Source organism: Danio rerio, chromosome 17, assembly GCF_049306965.1.
Source record: "Danio rerio strain Tuebingen ecotype United States chromosome 17, GRCz12tu, whole genome shotgun sequence".
Lineage (NCBI taxonomy): Eukaryota > Metazoa > Chordata > Actinopteri > Cypriniformes > Danionidae > Danio > Danio rerio.
The window spans coordinates 32,416,441-32,434,475 of record NC_133192.1 but is presented as its reverse complement, the minus strand read 5'-3'; the positions used below and the strand labels follow the sequence as shown (position 1 = coordinate 32,434,475).

The 18,035-nt window shown below is 35.4% G+C and overlaps 1 protein-coding gene across 10 annotated transcripts in view; it reads left to right on the top strand.

Moving 5' to 3' along the window:
* evla (Enah/Vasp-like a) overlaps positions 1-18,035 on the top strand; it is a 76,586-nt gene that overhangs the window by 5,331 nt on the left and 53,220 nt on the right. For 4 of the 10 annotated variants that reach the window (XM_005158798.6, XM_005158797.6, XM_021467223.3 and 1 more), the window contains exon 1: positions 6,840-7,269. In XM_005158798.6, coding sequence (XP_005158855.1) covers positions 7,190-7,269 — 80 coding nt within the window. In that variant the 5' untranslated portion in view covers positions 6,840-7,189. 10 annotated transcript variants of the gene reach the window in all.

Here is an 18,035-nt window from a genome sequence, read left to right as displayed (position 1 = left end):
GGGGGTTTCAAAACAAATATTTTCTTCAAAGAAATACCAGCAGTCTCTTTGCTTCTTCTAGCCGGCTGCATGAATGAGCGCGTGTGCGTGTCGTAGAGATCATGTGGCTGTATTTCTGTGGTGTAGAGAGACTCCTTTAAGGCACAGACCGCCTTCCAATCCTTTGAGTGGATAAGAATGGATGTGAGCAGAATAAGGTGACTGGTCCATATCTGTCACATGCTTGGTTCTCTCTCTCTCTCTCTCTCTCTCTCTCTCTCTCTCTCTCTCTCCTGCTCTCATCCTCTCGTTTTCTTCTCCTTCCCTCCTTCACGTCCTTTTTCTGTCCCACACTCCCTGTTCTAGCATTATCGTGTCTCAGAAATGAGCGAGCTCTGTGTTTTACCTAGCTGAGAGGATGAGGCGGTGCAGACTTTTCTCAGTCTTATCCCCCGTCCTTTTCCCTGTTATGTTTGTGTTTCATTTGGCTATAAGGACTCTTCTTTCACATTGATGTCTTCAGAGCTTCAACTTGGCGATATGTATTCCTTTGATGACTATGGGTAAGAATCTGTCCCGTATGGATTTTATTATTACTTACTGATTCTGAGTTACTTCAAGTTTGCTTTAGGGGTAAAAAAGCTTCATAGATTCAAACAATCTGGGTCTTTAACTATGTTAACTTTGAGATTTTCTTCCCCAGCAGCTGTTCCCTCAGTGGAATGAGTTTATTAATCTACAAAAACATGCTTGGGTTCAACTGCTACAGAGTCCCAAACCCACTCCATGTTTTACTGTTGAGTCATTTAGCATTTTAGAAGGAAAAGCAGAAAATAGGCACAGGTTTAAATAAGAAACCAGGACACTGGGTTGGGATTTGGAGTCTTGTTTTATAGCGCTGTTAGACCTGTGTATTGCAGACTGTTTTCAGGTTGAAATGCTGTTTTACATATTTACACATATAATGCATTCATACATATGGATGTTGTGGATGTGCATGTAGAAGAGATGTCTTTAAGATTTTTTAGATTAATGGAGATATACAGTTACATTGGAACAGAAATGAGTTTGGCAAGACAGTTTTCAGGAAACGAAAATGTGATGTCCCACAACTGGGAATAAGTCCAGGCAGTTGACACCAGCTGGAGTCGCGTGCCATGTAGGGACAACTGTGTGGTTGAGTCCAAATGTGGGATCTTTTGAATCTAAAGCTGAAGCAAACATGTGTTCAACTTTTCCCTTAAAGCTCTTTATTTTGCTTCATAGACAGCATGTTGGATGGCACTGATAGTGGTGTGTGGGTATTTTAGGTAAACTAATGTTATTAGAGTCCATACGCATATAGTAACCAGGCTAAACAGATTTGTTGAAACTAGGCTGACTAAACAGCTCCTTCCTCTTTCTAAGTCTTGGGCTGATTTCTTTCTATATTTGCCTCTTTAAAAAGAGTGTAACCTAATACAAGCCTATTTTGGTTTCTGATTGCTATCGCACTGGTAATTCTCAGTATTTTCCTCTAAGGATAAGGATTAGTCGGAGTGTCCCGCACCTGGTTTATCATGACCAGAGGGTGGGGGAAGGGTGCGGGACATTTGGCTTTTCATCATAACCAAGGAAACTGCTGCCTATAGAGAAATATCAAGGCTTATCTAGGAGAGAAGAGTTTTGTCACTCATAGAAGCAGCTTTTTCAGTTGTGATAAAAACCTGAAATTTTTAGCCTATTTTAAGATTGTTTAATGGTTGATTTAGTTGATTAGGGATGATGGAGAGTATCTGAAGAGCATTTTGGTACTGTATGTAACGTACAAGTTGGACACTGCAAAAAGCCATTTTTGTATCAATCTTGGAGCTCTTTCATGAGCAGAGGCTGTATTCAGGTTTATTTATGAACTGCCTTTACTTTGTTATTGTACCGATTTATTTCTTTATATTTTATATATCAAGGAAAGCACTGAAATGAAAGCTCTGGCCCAAAACCGAAAATTCTGGATGCACTTACAAAAACCATTAATGCTTTTAAATAATTGTTTATTATTTTGATAAAGAACATAAAGTAATTTTGTTTAAAATTAAAAATGTGACTTTTTCAATTGAACTCAATAATTTGAATAATTTTCCCAGTACTGGGTTGCACCCGAAAGGGCATCCACTGCGTAAAACATATGCTGAAATAGTTGGCTGTTAATTCCGCTGTGGCGACCTCTGATAAATAAGGGACTAAGCCAAAAGACAATGAAAGAATGAACTTGAGTTATACATTACAAATTTTAAAAGACACAAACCAATAAAACAACCACATTTTATTTTCAGTAAAATTTTTAAATTTTACCAGTGTTGGAATTGCAACACAGTAGAGCTACTGCAAGCAGCAAGAACAAGTATAATAAATAATGTCTGGTTGGCGTGTCAGTTTGAGCCGACTTAGCTTTTTCAGTGAGCATGTGCCATCCTTTGAAAATTCCGCTTTTGTGCAGCCGTTGAAATTAATGGGTTTCATAGCACATCGCTTTCCGCATCCTGTGTGAAAGCAGAGTAACACAGTGACAATGGCTGAAGGGAGAGTGAAATCAGCATGCTGAACACTGCTTGGCAATGCTGCTCAGTAAAGTATGCTAGCACCGTATTTATTTAGGTTACTTTTGTGTTTGTTTGTTTTTTGGTCGAAAACTGAAATAACCAAAAATTTGGTGCATCCCTAAATTTATTTATTAAACAATTTATTGCTTCGAACTGCAATAAATTGAATAAAATAACTAATAGTCCTGATTATCGTCTCCCTCTATTAGGACCCATTATTTATCCTAAATATATTTGAGGGTTAATACTAGGGCTGCACGAAACAGGAAAAATATAATATTGTGATATTTGATTTTGCTGCAGTATATATTCCGATTTGTGTATAATTTAACCAGATGATTTCAGCACCCCTATTTGAAAAGATTTCATTAATTTAGTGTTTTTTTTTTGTCTTTTTCTATTAAGTGCATCTGCATAGAATATAATTAATAAGCAAAATTAAATAAACAGTATATACACTTTATGGTTTTCTGCAGTTTCAAGTACGAAATTGAACAATCAAATGTAAATAAAATGGTCATCAATGTTTCCCAGAGATGGATTGCGGCTGGAAGGGCATCTGTTGCTTAAAGACGTGCTGGATAAGTTGGCAGTTCATTCCGCTGTGGCGATCCCAGATTAATAAAGGGACTAAGCCGAGAAGAAATGAATAAATGGTCATCGATCACACTGTAAAAAACACTTGCTGCTTTAATTGTTTTAGTTAAATCAAGTGAGCTTTTGCAGTCATCTCAACTTATATCAATCAAACTAATCTGACTTAATATTAAGTTTAAACTTTGCATAACTTGTAAAATGTAGTTTAAACCTGATTAGCTTATTAAAGTAGGTTCAAGTAACTTAATATTTGTCGTCATGACTTTTTGTCAAATATTTTTTTACAGTGCATTGTGTAAATAATACTAAAGAATAATAATTAATATCTTTAAATCTTTAATAAATAAACAAATTGTGTGATGTTTTTATTACACATTGCGATATCAATGTTCAAACAATATATTGTTCAGCCCTAGTTAATACATTATGATAATTTTCTATATATATATATATATATATATATATATATATATATATATATATATATATATATATATATATATATTATATATATATATATATATATATATATATATATATATATATATATATATATATAATCCACATCCTAAATACTAATGCTAACCAGCATTAAGTAGTCAAGCTTTAAGATCACTGTAAACTGCAAAATCTTGTGTCATCATTTAAAGTGGAACTGCTCTCCAGTGCTGAATTCTCCCGTTTTGTCAGTTCTTTGAAAGCCAAGCTTGTGTGATGAAATGCTGACCCTAGTATGTTTTTTAGCATGTCGTCTGGTTTGTCTTTGAATGTGTGTCAGTGGCAGCCTGGCTGACTGTCCTTTGTGTGACCTGTCACATACATTTTCTAATAAATGCAGAGCCATCATGTGTCTGACAAAATTCATCTTAAATTTAAAAAAACATCCTAAGCAGCAAAACAAATTATCTATTCACTTCAGGTCAAATTCTGTCACGAAATCCATCATCTGATTCAGGTTTTCAAAATCCAATCTGTTAAAGCATGCAGATTTTGGTGATTTTATATCAGCATGGTTACGTAAACATTTAAACTGCACACAAAACAGTTTGTAAAACAGCTTGTTTATTGAAATAAGTTTATTCCTCCTACAATTCCTTAAATATAATTATTGAATAGTGCCTGTAGCTACTTGTTTGCCCTACAGATTTAGTCTTATTTTTTAAACAAGTTTGAAAATTTAAAGAAAAAAATGAGTTATTGAAATACAGTGCATATGTTTTTCTGATGTACTTGAAATGTTATGTTGTTTATGAGCTGTTTTATTAACATCTTTCTGCAGTTGAGACACTGAATAAGTGAAATAATGAAACAAGACATTTCAGTAAGTTTTTATTTCTTTTATTTTATGCAATTACTACTAGTGGTGACAACAGTGATCTTTCATGCCACATCAAAGACTGTCAAAATTACAGAATTTGTCTTTTTTTTTTGTAAGAAGAAACAAAGCAAAAATATTATTGCACTTATTCATTGGCAAAATATATATTCAAAAAGGCAGCGACACCAAAGCTCTAAAAATGCCAATTTATTAAGTTAAAAAAGGCTGACACAAAGCATGTAACGTTTCAAACACACAGCTCTATATCAGACAGTGTTCCTCACAATAAGTTGCTCCTTTTTGTACACTTCTGGATCACATGATTTGCTATTATGTCACAACAAGAAAAAATTTAAAAATAATATTACATCACAAATTAAAGAAAGCAGAATATAATAAGGAAATACAAATTAATACAACAAAATATAGCCAAAAAACGTTACCCAAACACCTAATTAAACATTAAAGAATGTCAAACTCCTCATTTAAACCTCTTAGAGACCATGTATCTAGAGTGAAAATCCAAAAGGCTTCACGTTGGAAAAGCAATTTATTATGATATCCAACCCGACGTGGACACTTCACAACTTCAATTCCTAATCTGTAATGTAGAGTAGAGACAGGATGTCTCATAACTGGGAAATGCTGTGCAACAGGACTTCTAGGATCATAATGTCGAATAGCGCATTGTTGTTCAAAAATGTGAGTTTCTGAATTTTTAAAGGCCTACTCATCTTGCCGACATAACATAAACCACACAGGCACCGCAACATATAGATTACGGTCTTGCAGTAAGGGTTAGGTTAGTTTTGCTACGGTTACGCCATCGGTCCACACTAGCTGGAGTTTTTGAGGGCCGAAAACGGAGCGTTTCGAAAACGCTGGAGAGGCCCTTTCCATCCTAAAACGCTGCTGCTCCGTCTCAGTGTGGATGGGTGGAAAACAGAGACATCTGAAAACGGAGGCGGGGCTGCCGACATTCGCCATCTGATTGGGGCTTTTCCTCAATATTAAGTAGCTTACACACACAGTTCAGTCTCGCATCCTCTCCCTGTAAGTTCAGACTTCACAAGTTTGATATGGAAAACAGAACCTCGAGGAAATGTCCGGTAAATCTTTAAAGGGAACAGTGCAAATATAGTGAGATTAAATCCAGCAGTCCGACCAGCACAGCTCTCATCTGGGTAGAAATGCTGCAGCGCTTGCCTGAAAGTGTGTGTGTGTTCACGTGATGTGCGTTTTCAGCGTTTTGGTGTGGATGGAGAGCAGTTCAGAAACGCTGGGTAAAACGCAAGTGTGGACGTGGATCTTTTTCATTCTAAAACGTTTTTAAACTTTCGTTTTAAAACTAAAATGCACTAGTGTAAACGGGGCCTGAATACCACTGTTGAGAACTGGCTACTGTGGGTACGGTGTTAGTAACTGTACTATGAAGCGTGTTTCGGGCGGCCACTGTGATCAGAGCCTATGCCAATGTTGGCGACCCAGGAGTTTAGCAGGCCGTACCAAAATGCTGAGGACTGGGGGGATGGTTGAAGTTACAGAAGTTTTCCGGGAAAAATAACTAAACGGGAGGGTGGCAGGTGATGAGTCTGAAATACGGGAGACTCACAGGAAAAACGGTGTTGGCAGTATGGTTGTGAGTGTTGGTGGTGTTGGCAGTATGGTATAGTCTATCAATATAAGTCGAATAACAAACCATATGACGTGATTTCAAACAAAATCAGGCCAAAGTAAAGGTCATTTGTGGTTCATTTATGGTGTTCAAACTAGCTGCTTGGCTAAAAAAAAAAGAAAAGATTTCCCTAAGAGCCTTGTTTTGTGCTGGCTTGAAACACCATTTGAACTACCAATGGACTGTGGTAATTGTGTAATATTACACCTATTGCTTTAAGAATCTGCCTTCTTTGAATCAAAAACCATCTTACTTCTTCTGTTCAGTCCATCAAGGTCTGACACAAGTGAAAACAGGAACAAGAGGAGAGCTGCTTTATAGGAAATCTAAAGTTATGGTTCTAATCTAAAACAAAATAGACAGTATTTTAGACATGCATTGCAGTATTTTAGTCAGCAATTTTACTTGTCCAGTACAGGTTCTGCCGAAAAATAAATAAATTTAGTTTTATTTTTGGTTGCCAAAATAAAAGTGCACCTCTAGCTTTGCTTCCTTAGCTAGAAATACTGCATAAAACGTGGGTACCGGCAGCAGCGGTAGTATTATGGAGCACTGTGCCGTTTTCGATTGCTCTGTCACAGCTGGGTGGGGGGTTGGGCGTCATGAGGTAATCCCCCTCAGGGTTAGACAAAACAACACACATCCACTGTCAGGCCATCCCCTCACAGCAGAAAAACCTGTCCTGGGTGTTAGTCAGTTAGTGGACCCTACTGTTGACCACTCACTGTCCATGTTTCTCTTCATCTCTTTTATTTTCTCCTCACTTTGTGACATCAGCTGAGATCATACAACCTCACAGATTGTCATTTGCCTGTTTTTTTTTTTCGTTTTTGTTTTGTTTTTTTGAGGATATGATGGGATTAGGACGTTTGAAAATGCTTATTTAATCTTGGACTGGCTCCCCTAGATGATTTAAAGCTTGTTTGGTTGGAAGCACGCATCTGTTGTGCCGTACTACATCACGTCTGTGTGTTTGAGATGAATTAAAGCCGGTTTGATCAGACGTAGAGTAAGGATCTGTTTTGTGGAAGCATTTGAGAGATGGATGCTCATTCTGTCCAGTTCTGCTTACCTCAGAGCCACAGTGACTCTGGTCTTCACACCAGTGGATGCAAAATCAGGTCAGTGGGATTTCATGCTCACATCAATGTGAGGTCTGAAAACATTTACACTGATTGCAGAACATGTCTGAAGATGTTTCTTTTGGCTTGAAGAAATGTCATCAGTTGGCGTTTGTTTATGTTTAGATCTGGAACGAACTGAACGAAAGTGTTTGTGTATACAATATAAAGCTCTCTCACATGACTGATCCATCTTTACAATTTTTGGCTTCAGGACGTCCAAGAAGAGAACTCATAATATAAATAAAAATGGCTTAACTTAACAATTTTCAACCTGCTTTGTAGAGTTGGTAAACTAGTAAATGAACAACGTTTACTCATACTTCATATTTCCTGGACCGAGAACCATTTATTTGATGCAAATTGCATTATCTGGCAGACTTTTGTCAAAGCAGCAGATTTTAGTTCCCTATCCCTGCCTATGGACACACTGAAAAAATGGCCTTGATTTCAATGGTAAAAAAAAATGATTAGCAATAAGTTTTCTTAGTATATACTTTGAATAACCATGAATTAACTTCCCCAGAATTCCCTGCATAACACTTCCCTATTTATGTTGTTTTGTTGACATTACTGTTGGTTCGATTTAGTTTTTTTTCCTCTTTAGGTATGTGGGTTAGAGTTTAATATTAGATCTAATGTTGATGAAAAATGTTTATTGTAGGGATGTCCAGATCAGGTTTATTGCCCTCAAGTCTGAGTCCGAGTCGTTGGATTTTTAGTATCTACCCAAAGGTGTAGAATTGCCATGAATGGATGGGACGTGTTCACCATTTACTGAAATGTCCCTACTGATATTTTAATCGACTTCAAAATAATGTTAACCTACACATGCAAGAAGTTAAGTTCTCTGCGAGTCCACTGTAATACTATTAACAAAGGCTGTTCAATCAATCAAAATTCAGAATTTGTGCTGTTCAAGGCATGCCCTCTAGGAATGTATGTCCCCACCAATGTCAAGAGCGAATCTATGCCTTTGTATCTACCAATACCGAAACCCGATCCGATACTTCTACAATGCATAAAAAAGAATAAAGAAGAGCGAAGAAACAGATCCAGGATGTTCCTTATTTTTCATTTAACTCGCCTTATTTTAAAATTCAACAACTCTGTTTGTTTGTTATGTTAAATGTAGCCTTTTCCTTTCTACCTCCTGCAATCTCAAGTTTACATATCTCACAGTTTGCTATGGCAATGTTGTCGTCATCAACGGAATTATTTTGGGAGTATAATAACTAAAAACTTAATATGTGAAATAAAAAGTATTACATTTTAAACTTTTATTTAATGTTTAAATTGCAAATCTAATTAGATTCACTTTATTTGGTTGCACAAAGCAAGAGTCTCATATAAGATATCTACTAAAAGACAGAAAATATTACTTTACAAACTGCATTGTACATAAATCAGATGAACATTTTCATATTAGCCAATAACATTACTGTAATTAATTAAAACCATCTGAATTTAGATTTACACACATTTACTCAAGTACATAAACAGAATTATTGATGGGCTAAAAATCTGCAGAAATCTGCGGAATTCTGCAGAAAATGTGTGGAATTCTGCGCGCGCAGATTCCGTGTGGGCCTAGAGATAGGGTAGTTTACCTTTAAAGTATAACTTTTTGATTTCTTTTACCGTATCTATAGTGTTTTGAACAGTAAGCTATACTCGGATTTTTTTTTACCGTAAATTTTATGAATTGCGTTTTTACAGTGCAGGTGGATATTACTTTGGGGATCTGAAATGTGCATTGGCATTTTGCTTCAGAAAGTTTGGTTAAAGGTTTCTTTTCTAAAATAATTCATAAATGACTTCAGTTTTCCCCTACAGCTTTAATTTTGAAATCATGCTTAAAAACATTAAAGTTTTTCAGATTTTTACAATATTTATCATGCTTAGTCATTGCCTATAACTCTCTAAAGGCTTCAATTTAAAGTAGAAGTTGGTTCATAGTGCAACAAAAATGGTTTTCACTGGATCCAGGATCAGTTATATAAATTTGTAAGAAAGAGTAGTTGTCTCTTATCGACCTAATTAATACAAAGCCAGCAAATTATTATAATCACACATTATACAGACACTTCATGTTTAGCAATATTTGGCGATTTGCTAATTGGATTCAGGATATTATGTTTTAAATGAAAAAAGCCTTTTTTAAAACTGTTTTTAATGTATGTTTTATGGAGTTTTTGTTACATTTATACAGTTACATTTACACACACACACACACACACACACACACACACACACACACACACACACACACACACAGATACACAAACACAGAGTTTTGAGTGCTTTGAAATAGTGAGCCATTTTATTGAAGTCCTTTGTTCAGCTTTAAAAACATTTCTCTGATCATTGTTGATACCATTGCGACCCTTATTACCCATACCATTGTTACCCATAGGCCCTTATTATAAGACAAATTGATAAATGATGTTTTGTTCACTTACTCTACTGTATAGGCAGCCAATTTTCTTCAAAGCACCCCTTTGAGACCAAACATTAAATTCGATTAATATTAAATACATTAAATATATTTTCTTAAAAGCCCATTTCTTCAAAGTTGCCCTCTGAGACCAAACATTAAAGATGATTAATATTAAATATATTAAATAAATAATTATTTTGTGGATGGCACAATTCATGTATATCCTTGTTTCAAGTGAATCAATATTTAATGTAGTCTGTTTTGATTTGTCATCTTTTACTGTTTGGTTTATCCTTTTCAATAATGTCATAAAACATTCAACTTTTTCATAGATTTGTTACCATGTTTAGTTGTTAGTTTTGCTAGTTTAGACTGAATGAATTTAGTGTTTGACAGATGAATGAGATAAATACCAAAGTGCTGATTTGATGTCAATAGATACGTATATGGGATTTTCTCCTCTTTTTTAAAAGTTGAAATATTTTTCCTGTTGAATAAGCACTTGAATCTAAAATGCTCTTGTCATTTTATTTTTTTTTTTTTATTTTATGTTATGTTATGTTAATTTCATTCATTCAATCAAGCATTCATTCATTCATTCATTTATTCATTCATGCTTGGTATCTGATTTATCAGAGTCCGCCACAGCAGCATAAATCAGCTATATTCTTTTATTAAATTTTATTTATTCATTCCTTTATTCATTTTTCTTTGGCTTAGTCTCTGACTTGTCAGAGGTCACTGCAGCAAAATGAACCACCTATTTTATTATTTTTTTTTTATTCATTAATTCATACACTCATTCATTTTTCTTTGGCTTAGTCTCGGATTTATCAGGTCGCCACAGTGAAATGCACCTCCTATTTTATTAAATTTTTTTCATTCAGTCATTCATTCATTCATTCTTTTTTATTTGGCTTAGTCTCTGATTTGTCAGAGGTCGCCACAGCGGAATGAACCAACTATTTTATTTATTTATTTATTTTTCATAAATTCATTCATACACTCATATATTTTTCTTTGGCTTAGTCTCGGATTTATCAGATTGCCACAGTGAAATGAACCTCCTATTTTATTTTAATTTTTTCATTCATTCATTCATTCATTTATTCATTCATTCATTCATTCATTTTTCTTTGGCTTAGTCTATGATTTAACAGAGGTTGCCACAGCGGAATGAACCACCTATTTTTTTTTTCATTAGTTTATTCATTCATACACTCATTAATTTTTCTTTGGCTTAGTCTCCGATTTATCAGAGGTCGCCACAGCGGAATGAACCACCTATTTTTTTTTCATTAATTCATTCATTTTCCTTTAACTTAGTCTCTGATTTGTCAGAGGTTGCCACAGCAAAATGAACCACCTATTTTGTTATTATTATTTTTTTCATTCATTCATACACTCATTCATTTTTCTTTGGCTTAGTCTCCGATTTATCAGAGATCGCCACAGCGGAATGAACCACCTATTTTATTTTATTTTTTTCATTCATTTATTCATTTTCCTTTGGCTTAGTCTCTGATTTATCAGAGGTCGCCACAGCGGAACGAACCACCTATTTTATTTTTTCATTCATTCATTCATTCGTTCATTCATTCATTCATTCATTCATTCATTCATTCATTCATTCATTCATTCATTTTCCTTTGGCTTAGTTTTTGATATATCAGAGGTCGCCACAGCGGAGTGAACCACCTATTAATATTTATTTATTTTTATTATTTTATTTTATTCTACCATCCCTGCTGTGACCCAGTGTAAAGCGTTTGAAGTATTTGCTGCACAAACGATGCTCACTGATGAATTATTATGAAGGGCTGTGGTTCATGTGGAAACTCGGTGAAGATGTTCTGTGAGGGCGCATGTTTAATTTATGCCGTTATTAAAGAAAGAGATGCTGCGGGGTAGATGTTCGCTTTCAGGCCAGTGGCTCTCATGAAGAGATGTGCAGAGTGATTCTGCAGTACCTCCAGTAAAACACAAGACATGCATCAGCTCTCGGCCCAGCCTTCTCCAGCTTTATTTTGAACATTCTTTCAACATTATCTTTCTCTCGTATGACAGATAAGGCTTTATTTTCTCCCCAAAAGCCATATGTGAAATTAGCAAGATTTACCCTAAATATATCTCCTTGAGAACGGTTAAATGTAGGCTTTATTTGAAAGCGTGCAGCTTAGAGAATGACAGCAATGTTCAGGGTAAATCTAGCTTTATAAACCTCGTAGGACTGCCTGAAACATTTAGCTGAGTACTTAAGCACATTATTTCAGAGGCAAAAAAGACCATTAGGCCATCTCCTCTGCTTTCTACTATTGTAGCATTGGCATATGTGTGTGTGTGTGTGTGTTTGTGTGTGTATGGATTTGGCCTTTGGGGGAAGGGAAAGTTCCACATACAATATTGAAGTGAAGTGATGTGCTTTAGGAGCTGACACACATTCGTGTTTGTGGTGTGTGGACACATTATTTTGTAAATGCCACTGAATAAATCAAATTACATTTTAGTATTCATTTTCTCCATTTTCATTACTTTTAAAATTTATTTGTGAATTATAAATAAAGTTACAATTCTGGAATTATTTTTACATTTTACACTAAACTATGCACTAGGGCTGTGTGATTTGGGGAAAATATCTAATTGCGATTTTTCTTTTTATAACTTTAATTAATTAATTATTATTATTATTATTATTATTAATAATATTTTGACAAAAATTGCGATTTCATTTTGATTTAATTTTGTAGTCAAGCTTTAACTCAATAACCTGTATTGTAGCTTCTTACAGCTAAAATAAGGTGAGTGGAACTGAAGCAATATCAACTTATATTTGCAAACAACTCTGAAATCGTACTTTGCTTGCGACTAGATTGAGTGTCAATGGCAATACTTTTACTTGACTTCTTCGCAAGCTGCTCCTCATATAGCTGTCCGTGGTGCTTTATTAGGTGCTGGTTGTTGTATTTTCACGTGCCGTGGCAACAATTTCAACAGCTCTTACAAATGACCTGTTTTTGTTCAGTGTCTGTGACTTTAAAACCAAAATATTCCCATATTAGCAATGTGCTGTTTTTCTTTGATATGAATTAGTCTAGGCGACGCAGTGGCGCAGTAGGTAGTGCTGTCATCTAACAGCAAAAAGGTTGCTGGTTCGAGCCTCGGCTGGGTCAGTTGGTGTTTCTGTGTGGAGTTTGCATGTACTCCCTGCGTGCGCGTGGGTTTCCTCCAGGTGCTCTGGTTTCCCTCACAGTCCAAAGACATGTGGTACAGGTGAATTGGGTAAGATGAATTGTCCGTAGTGAATGAGTGTTTATGGATGTTTCCCAGAGATGAGTTGCAGCTAAAAGGGCATCCGCTGCGTAAAACATGTGCTGGATAGGTTGGCGCTTCATTCTGCTGTGGCAACCCTTGGATTAAAAAACGGACTAAGCTGAAAATATAATGAATGAATTAGTCTATTAATGCTTCTGAAGTGGCAGATCCCATCCCATCGCTTTCCTGTTTGTTTTATTGTGGACTAGGCATAGGATGATAACCGTTTTTAAGGTAAACTGGGGTTTTGAAAAAAAAAAAAAAGGCAACAGCAGAAAAAATATCCGAACATGCCATTTTAAATTGTAAATAAATCTGTATTTTTTAAATAAATGAAGACAGCAGAAGTTTGAATTATTCAGCTTGACATGTTTACTGCTCCAAAACAATTTAAATGTTTCTGAAAATAAAACATATTGTGTTCAAAGGGGGAAAAAGTTTTTGTTTTTTATGAGCACAATACTGTGATACCGTAAAACCATGATATTTTTATCCAAGGGTTTCATACCATCAAAATCTTATACCGGCCCATGCCTATTGTGAACGTTCTGCATAGATCGGTTGAACAATTCTGATTGGGCAAAACGAAGGACTGCTGATTTAATTGGCTAGTAAGTCTGTATGCCATATTTATTACAAATAACCCTAAAAGTTATTTTGAATGATTCCACAAATATTAAATGAATAACATACAAAATAAAAAATATTATCATAAAAATGAACACACACACATTTAACAAACACAGCATATGTTTTAAATTATCTGTATTTTGAATTAAACTATTAAATTAAAGAGACTTTTTAAAAAAACATTTTAAAAAATCCTGCCTACTCCAGATTTTTGAACGGTAATACATGTTTAAATCAATTATTTAATCAAATGAGTCTTAATAATCACTACAGTACAGTTCAGATAATTTAGTTTAGCTGTTGTTAACCCATAGAAGGTCTGACGATTGGTAGGCCTGCCACAAAAATCAACATGTCGATTTATAGCACAACACATGGACATGACCTCAATCATTTTTGGTGATGCAATATATATCAGCCAGACATAAAAAATCTATTCTAGCTACATTTTAGCTGATTGAAGCGACATGGAGCTGTCAGTGTCAGTACGGTTAAAAAACACTATAGTATTTACTGTAAATGACTTTAGTATATTTTCATGTCAGTGTCTTACAAACGAAAGCAGATCTGTTTGCAGACAAAGCATTCTCTGTTACTTTTTACCTCACCTTTTTATAGTTTATTTTTTTTATTGTTTATTGTTACCTCGCCTATTATTGTTTATTTTGCACATGCGTTTTCACTTTCTGATTCCATTGGCTAATTATTAAATTGTTAAAATGACTATAATTAAATATTCTTGAATATATATTTTCTTCGGAAGAGTGTACTTGCATTGTGATGATATTACATTGTCATTCTAGCAATATATAATGAGTGGTATAAAATGACAATAATATCGTTTATCACAATATATTTTGGTGCAATATATATCGTACAACAAAAAATAGATATCGTGATGACAGGCCTAGCGATTGGCTGTTGGTCTGATTTTGAAGAAGATCATTTTGTTCCTCGATGCTCAGTGGCATTTACTCACTGTGTGTTGAGATTACTGTGTTGCAGGAGGCTTTAAATCCTCTGTAATTTAGATCGCAGCCTAGAAGTCCAGATCTTGCTGCAAGTCAGTCTGTAATCCAGCTTGTTAGGCCTCAGATGCTCCCTGTGAGTGGGAATGTTTCCTCACAGGCAGAGATTTAGAGCAGTTCCCACCCTTCCCAAAATGATTACTGGGTTACAAGCTAAAGAAATGCTTCCCCAGTTTCCGACAAACTCTCATTTGATTCAGCTCCATCCTCCCACACTCTAATAACAGGGGACTTCCATATTTTACTCGCTTTAAAAACATTTACAGGGCTCACTTTGTGTAGCATTTTTGCTATAAGCTGAAAATAACCCTGACTGTAATTTTGAGTGTGTGCTGCTGATAAGTATCTGTTTCATTCCCTTCAAAATATTTGCATTTCTTAGTTTAACCTGCATATTAATCAATAACTAGGTGCTACATGGAGATTAGAATTAGAAAAGGTCTTAAAAAACACTTTATTTTTTTATTCAGAAAATAAAATGGGTGCCACTTTATATTTGCACAATCATTTGTTACAATGTGCGTATTGTGTAAATACATGTTTTACATTGTACTTATGATTGATTAAATAGATGCATGTCATTATATATTGTAATAATTTCTGTAATTACTTTAAATGACACTTTTGACTATCCCTTACATCCTAAACCTACACATAATGACACAAAATTGTCCCTAACCCTACCCGTATCCCACCTCAAGAGCACCAGATGTGTTCTTCAATACACTATAAACATAGTAAGTACATTGTATTTATTTTTTGATTCAAATACATAGTAGTTAATGCCACTTAATACAAAGTGGGACCTAAAAGTGTAATCTTTGTCAATCAGTACATTTAGTGGTGGCTGTACCATATTGCTAGAACAGTGTTTTACAAAACATTCCACTTCAACAGAAACCCTATATTTGGTGGAAAACCATATAATCATTGAAGCATGAAGAATGATTACAACTAAAATACAGTATGTGAAGGTTGCCAAAGTGAAAAATGAGTATGAAGTGTAAAGCACCTTGCTTGGAATAACTTCAGCTCATCTCTATAGTCTCTGCTGTGATCTTGATGAGCTTTTCTTCACTATCTTTCACTGTACACTGGCTGGAGTGTTTCTTAACCATAGCCTTCCCAGCTAGCAAAATTCATGTGGCTCAAATCCAGCCTACACCAGACACTTACATCCGGCCCACATACTGCATGGAATGATGGCACTTGGGCGGTGTGCTTCTATTTTCCAGATCTGGGGCACAAATTAAGGCATAGCAATATCACATATCAGCCAGAATTCAACCAAATGAACCAGAACTGACCCTTTTCTGGCCCACAGGTTGCTTTTATTCTGGCCCAGATCCGGCCCACACCAGTTACTTACATTTGGACCACATACTGAATAGAATGATGGCTTTAGGGCGTTCTGCTCCTGTTTGTCAGATTTGGGCCACAAATAAGCCAAAGCAATACCACATATTAGCTAGAATTCTACCAAATAAACCAGAACGGACCCTATTCTGGGCCACAGTTTGCTTTTATTTTGGCCCAGATCTGGCCCACACCTTAGACTTGCTGGGTGTGGCAAGGTACAAAAATCCCAGCATGCACTGCAGTATGAATACATTCTAGAGCTTTTTGATGCCCCAGTTTTCATTATTCGCTGTTGATTCTGCTGTTCATGTTGACTTTGTTGATTTTGTCACTTTAAGTCTCCTTTTTGTGAGGTTTGTGAGTTTTGTTAATTTTATAATTGTCAGCATTCTTGAGGTTCATACTCTAATTATTGATGTCTCTGTAAGCAGAAGTTGAACCATATAATTTTTTTTAACTTATAAACCTTTATAATTTTGTGGCATGTGCAAGCATGTTATTACGTTACTTCTAATCATGAATTAAATATTTGTTAACATCAGTGAATTATATTATTTCATCACAGGCTGTGCCTCACTTAATTTTATTTATTTTTTTAACTTGGCTTGTTTGCTGTAATGAATAATCTTTTCAAGCAAAGTTCTTAAGTTACAGTAGTCCAAAAGAAAATTTATATTAAGAGGTTCAGGGCTAAGAGCCCAACTAAAGCAAACACTTTTCTCCATTATGGTGACTTTAGTCTATGTGGTCCATGTTTGTTTTAAGATAACTGGGCCTCATATTTTCTCTGGGCGGCTTTAGGCTCACAGCCACATTAGCTAGAGCTAACTGCTAAATATTTGCTGAAAGTGGCCCACATTTGTTTTGGGATAACTGGGCCACATTTGCCATATATTGTCTGGGCCACTATAGGTTCAAATCAACATTAGCCATAGCTTACTGTGCCGAATATTTGCCAAAGGTGGCCCACACATGTTTTAAGAAAACTGGGCCACATTTTCCATATTTTCTCTGTGCCACTATAGGCTAACGGCTGCATTAGCTTGAGTTTACTGTGCCGAATATTTGCCAAAAGTGGTCCACATATGTTTTCAAATAACTGGGCCACATTAGGCTCACAGCTGCAATAGCCAGAGCTTACTGTGCCAAATATTTGTCAAAACTGGCACACATATGTCTTAAGATAACTGGGCCACATTTGCACTTACACATGTGAGCCACTTTACCAACTGTGGCCCACATTTGTTGGCCATTTAATACTCATCACTGTCAACAGTACTCTTTATTGAAATGGCCTTCTCTTCAATCACATCGACAGATTCATTGGTTTCTGTTAAATTACAAAACTCTTATTGGGAAAATTCCACTATATTTACAATCACTTCCTAACATTCCGAAAACATGTCAATATCTGCGCTCTTGTAGTTTTATTAACATTTGTATACCCAAAGTTGGCACTTTGGTCACAACTTTTTTCAGTTTTCTGCTAATGATGCTTGGAATCATCTGCAGCAGATCTTAAAGCTCAACACTTTTATTCCACTATCATCCTTTAAAAAGTCAAAAAGTTAATAGTACAAGATCACAGTGCTTGTTTTTAGTTTTTTCTTGGTTTTAGATGTTATTATCTGCATTTGTGAAATTGGTATTGTGTTGTGTCACTGCTGCTTTTCGTCATTGCAAATGAGAACTGGTTCTCAACTGACTTACCTGGTTAAATAAAGGTAAAAAAGTGTTCTTTTCTCTAATCTCATTGACTTTTTTTGTACTGTGTCTGTGCTCAACTTATGAAGTATGTAAAATAAACTGATTTGTTATCCTTAGGACACAGGATTGACTTTCAAATGGATGAAACTGTAGGTTGTCCTCTAATTTTGGACTGAATAGTGCCAACACTTGACTGTTTAAAAGGAGTCAGTCATTTAAACCAAACCGTGCTTATTTTTTCTGTAATTATTTTAGATTGCACCTTACAAAGCTCAGTATGTGCTTGGTGC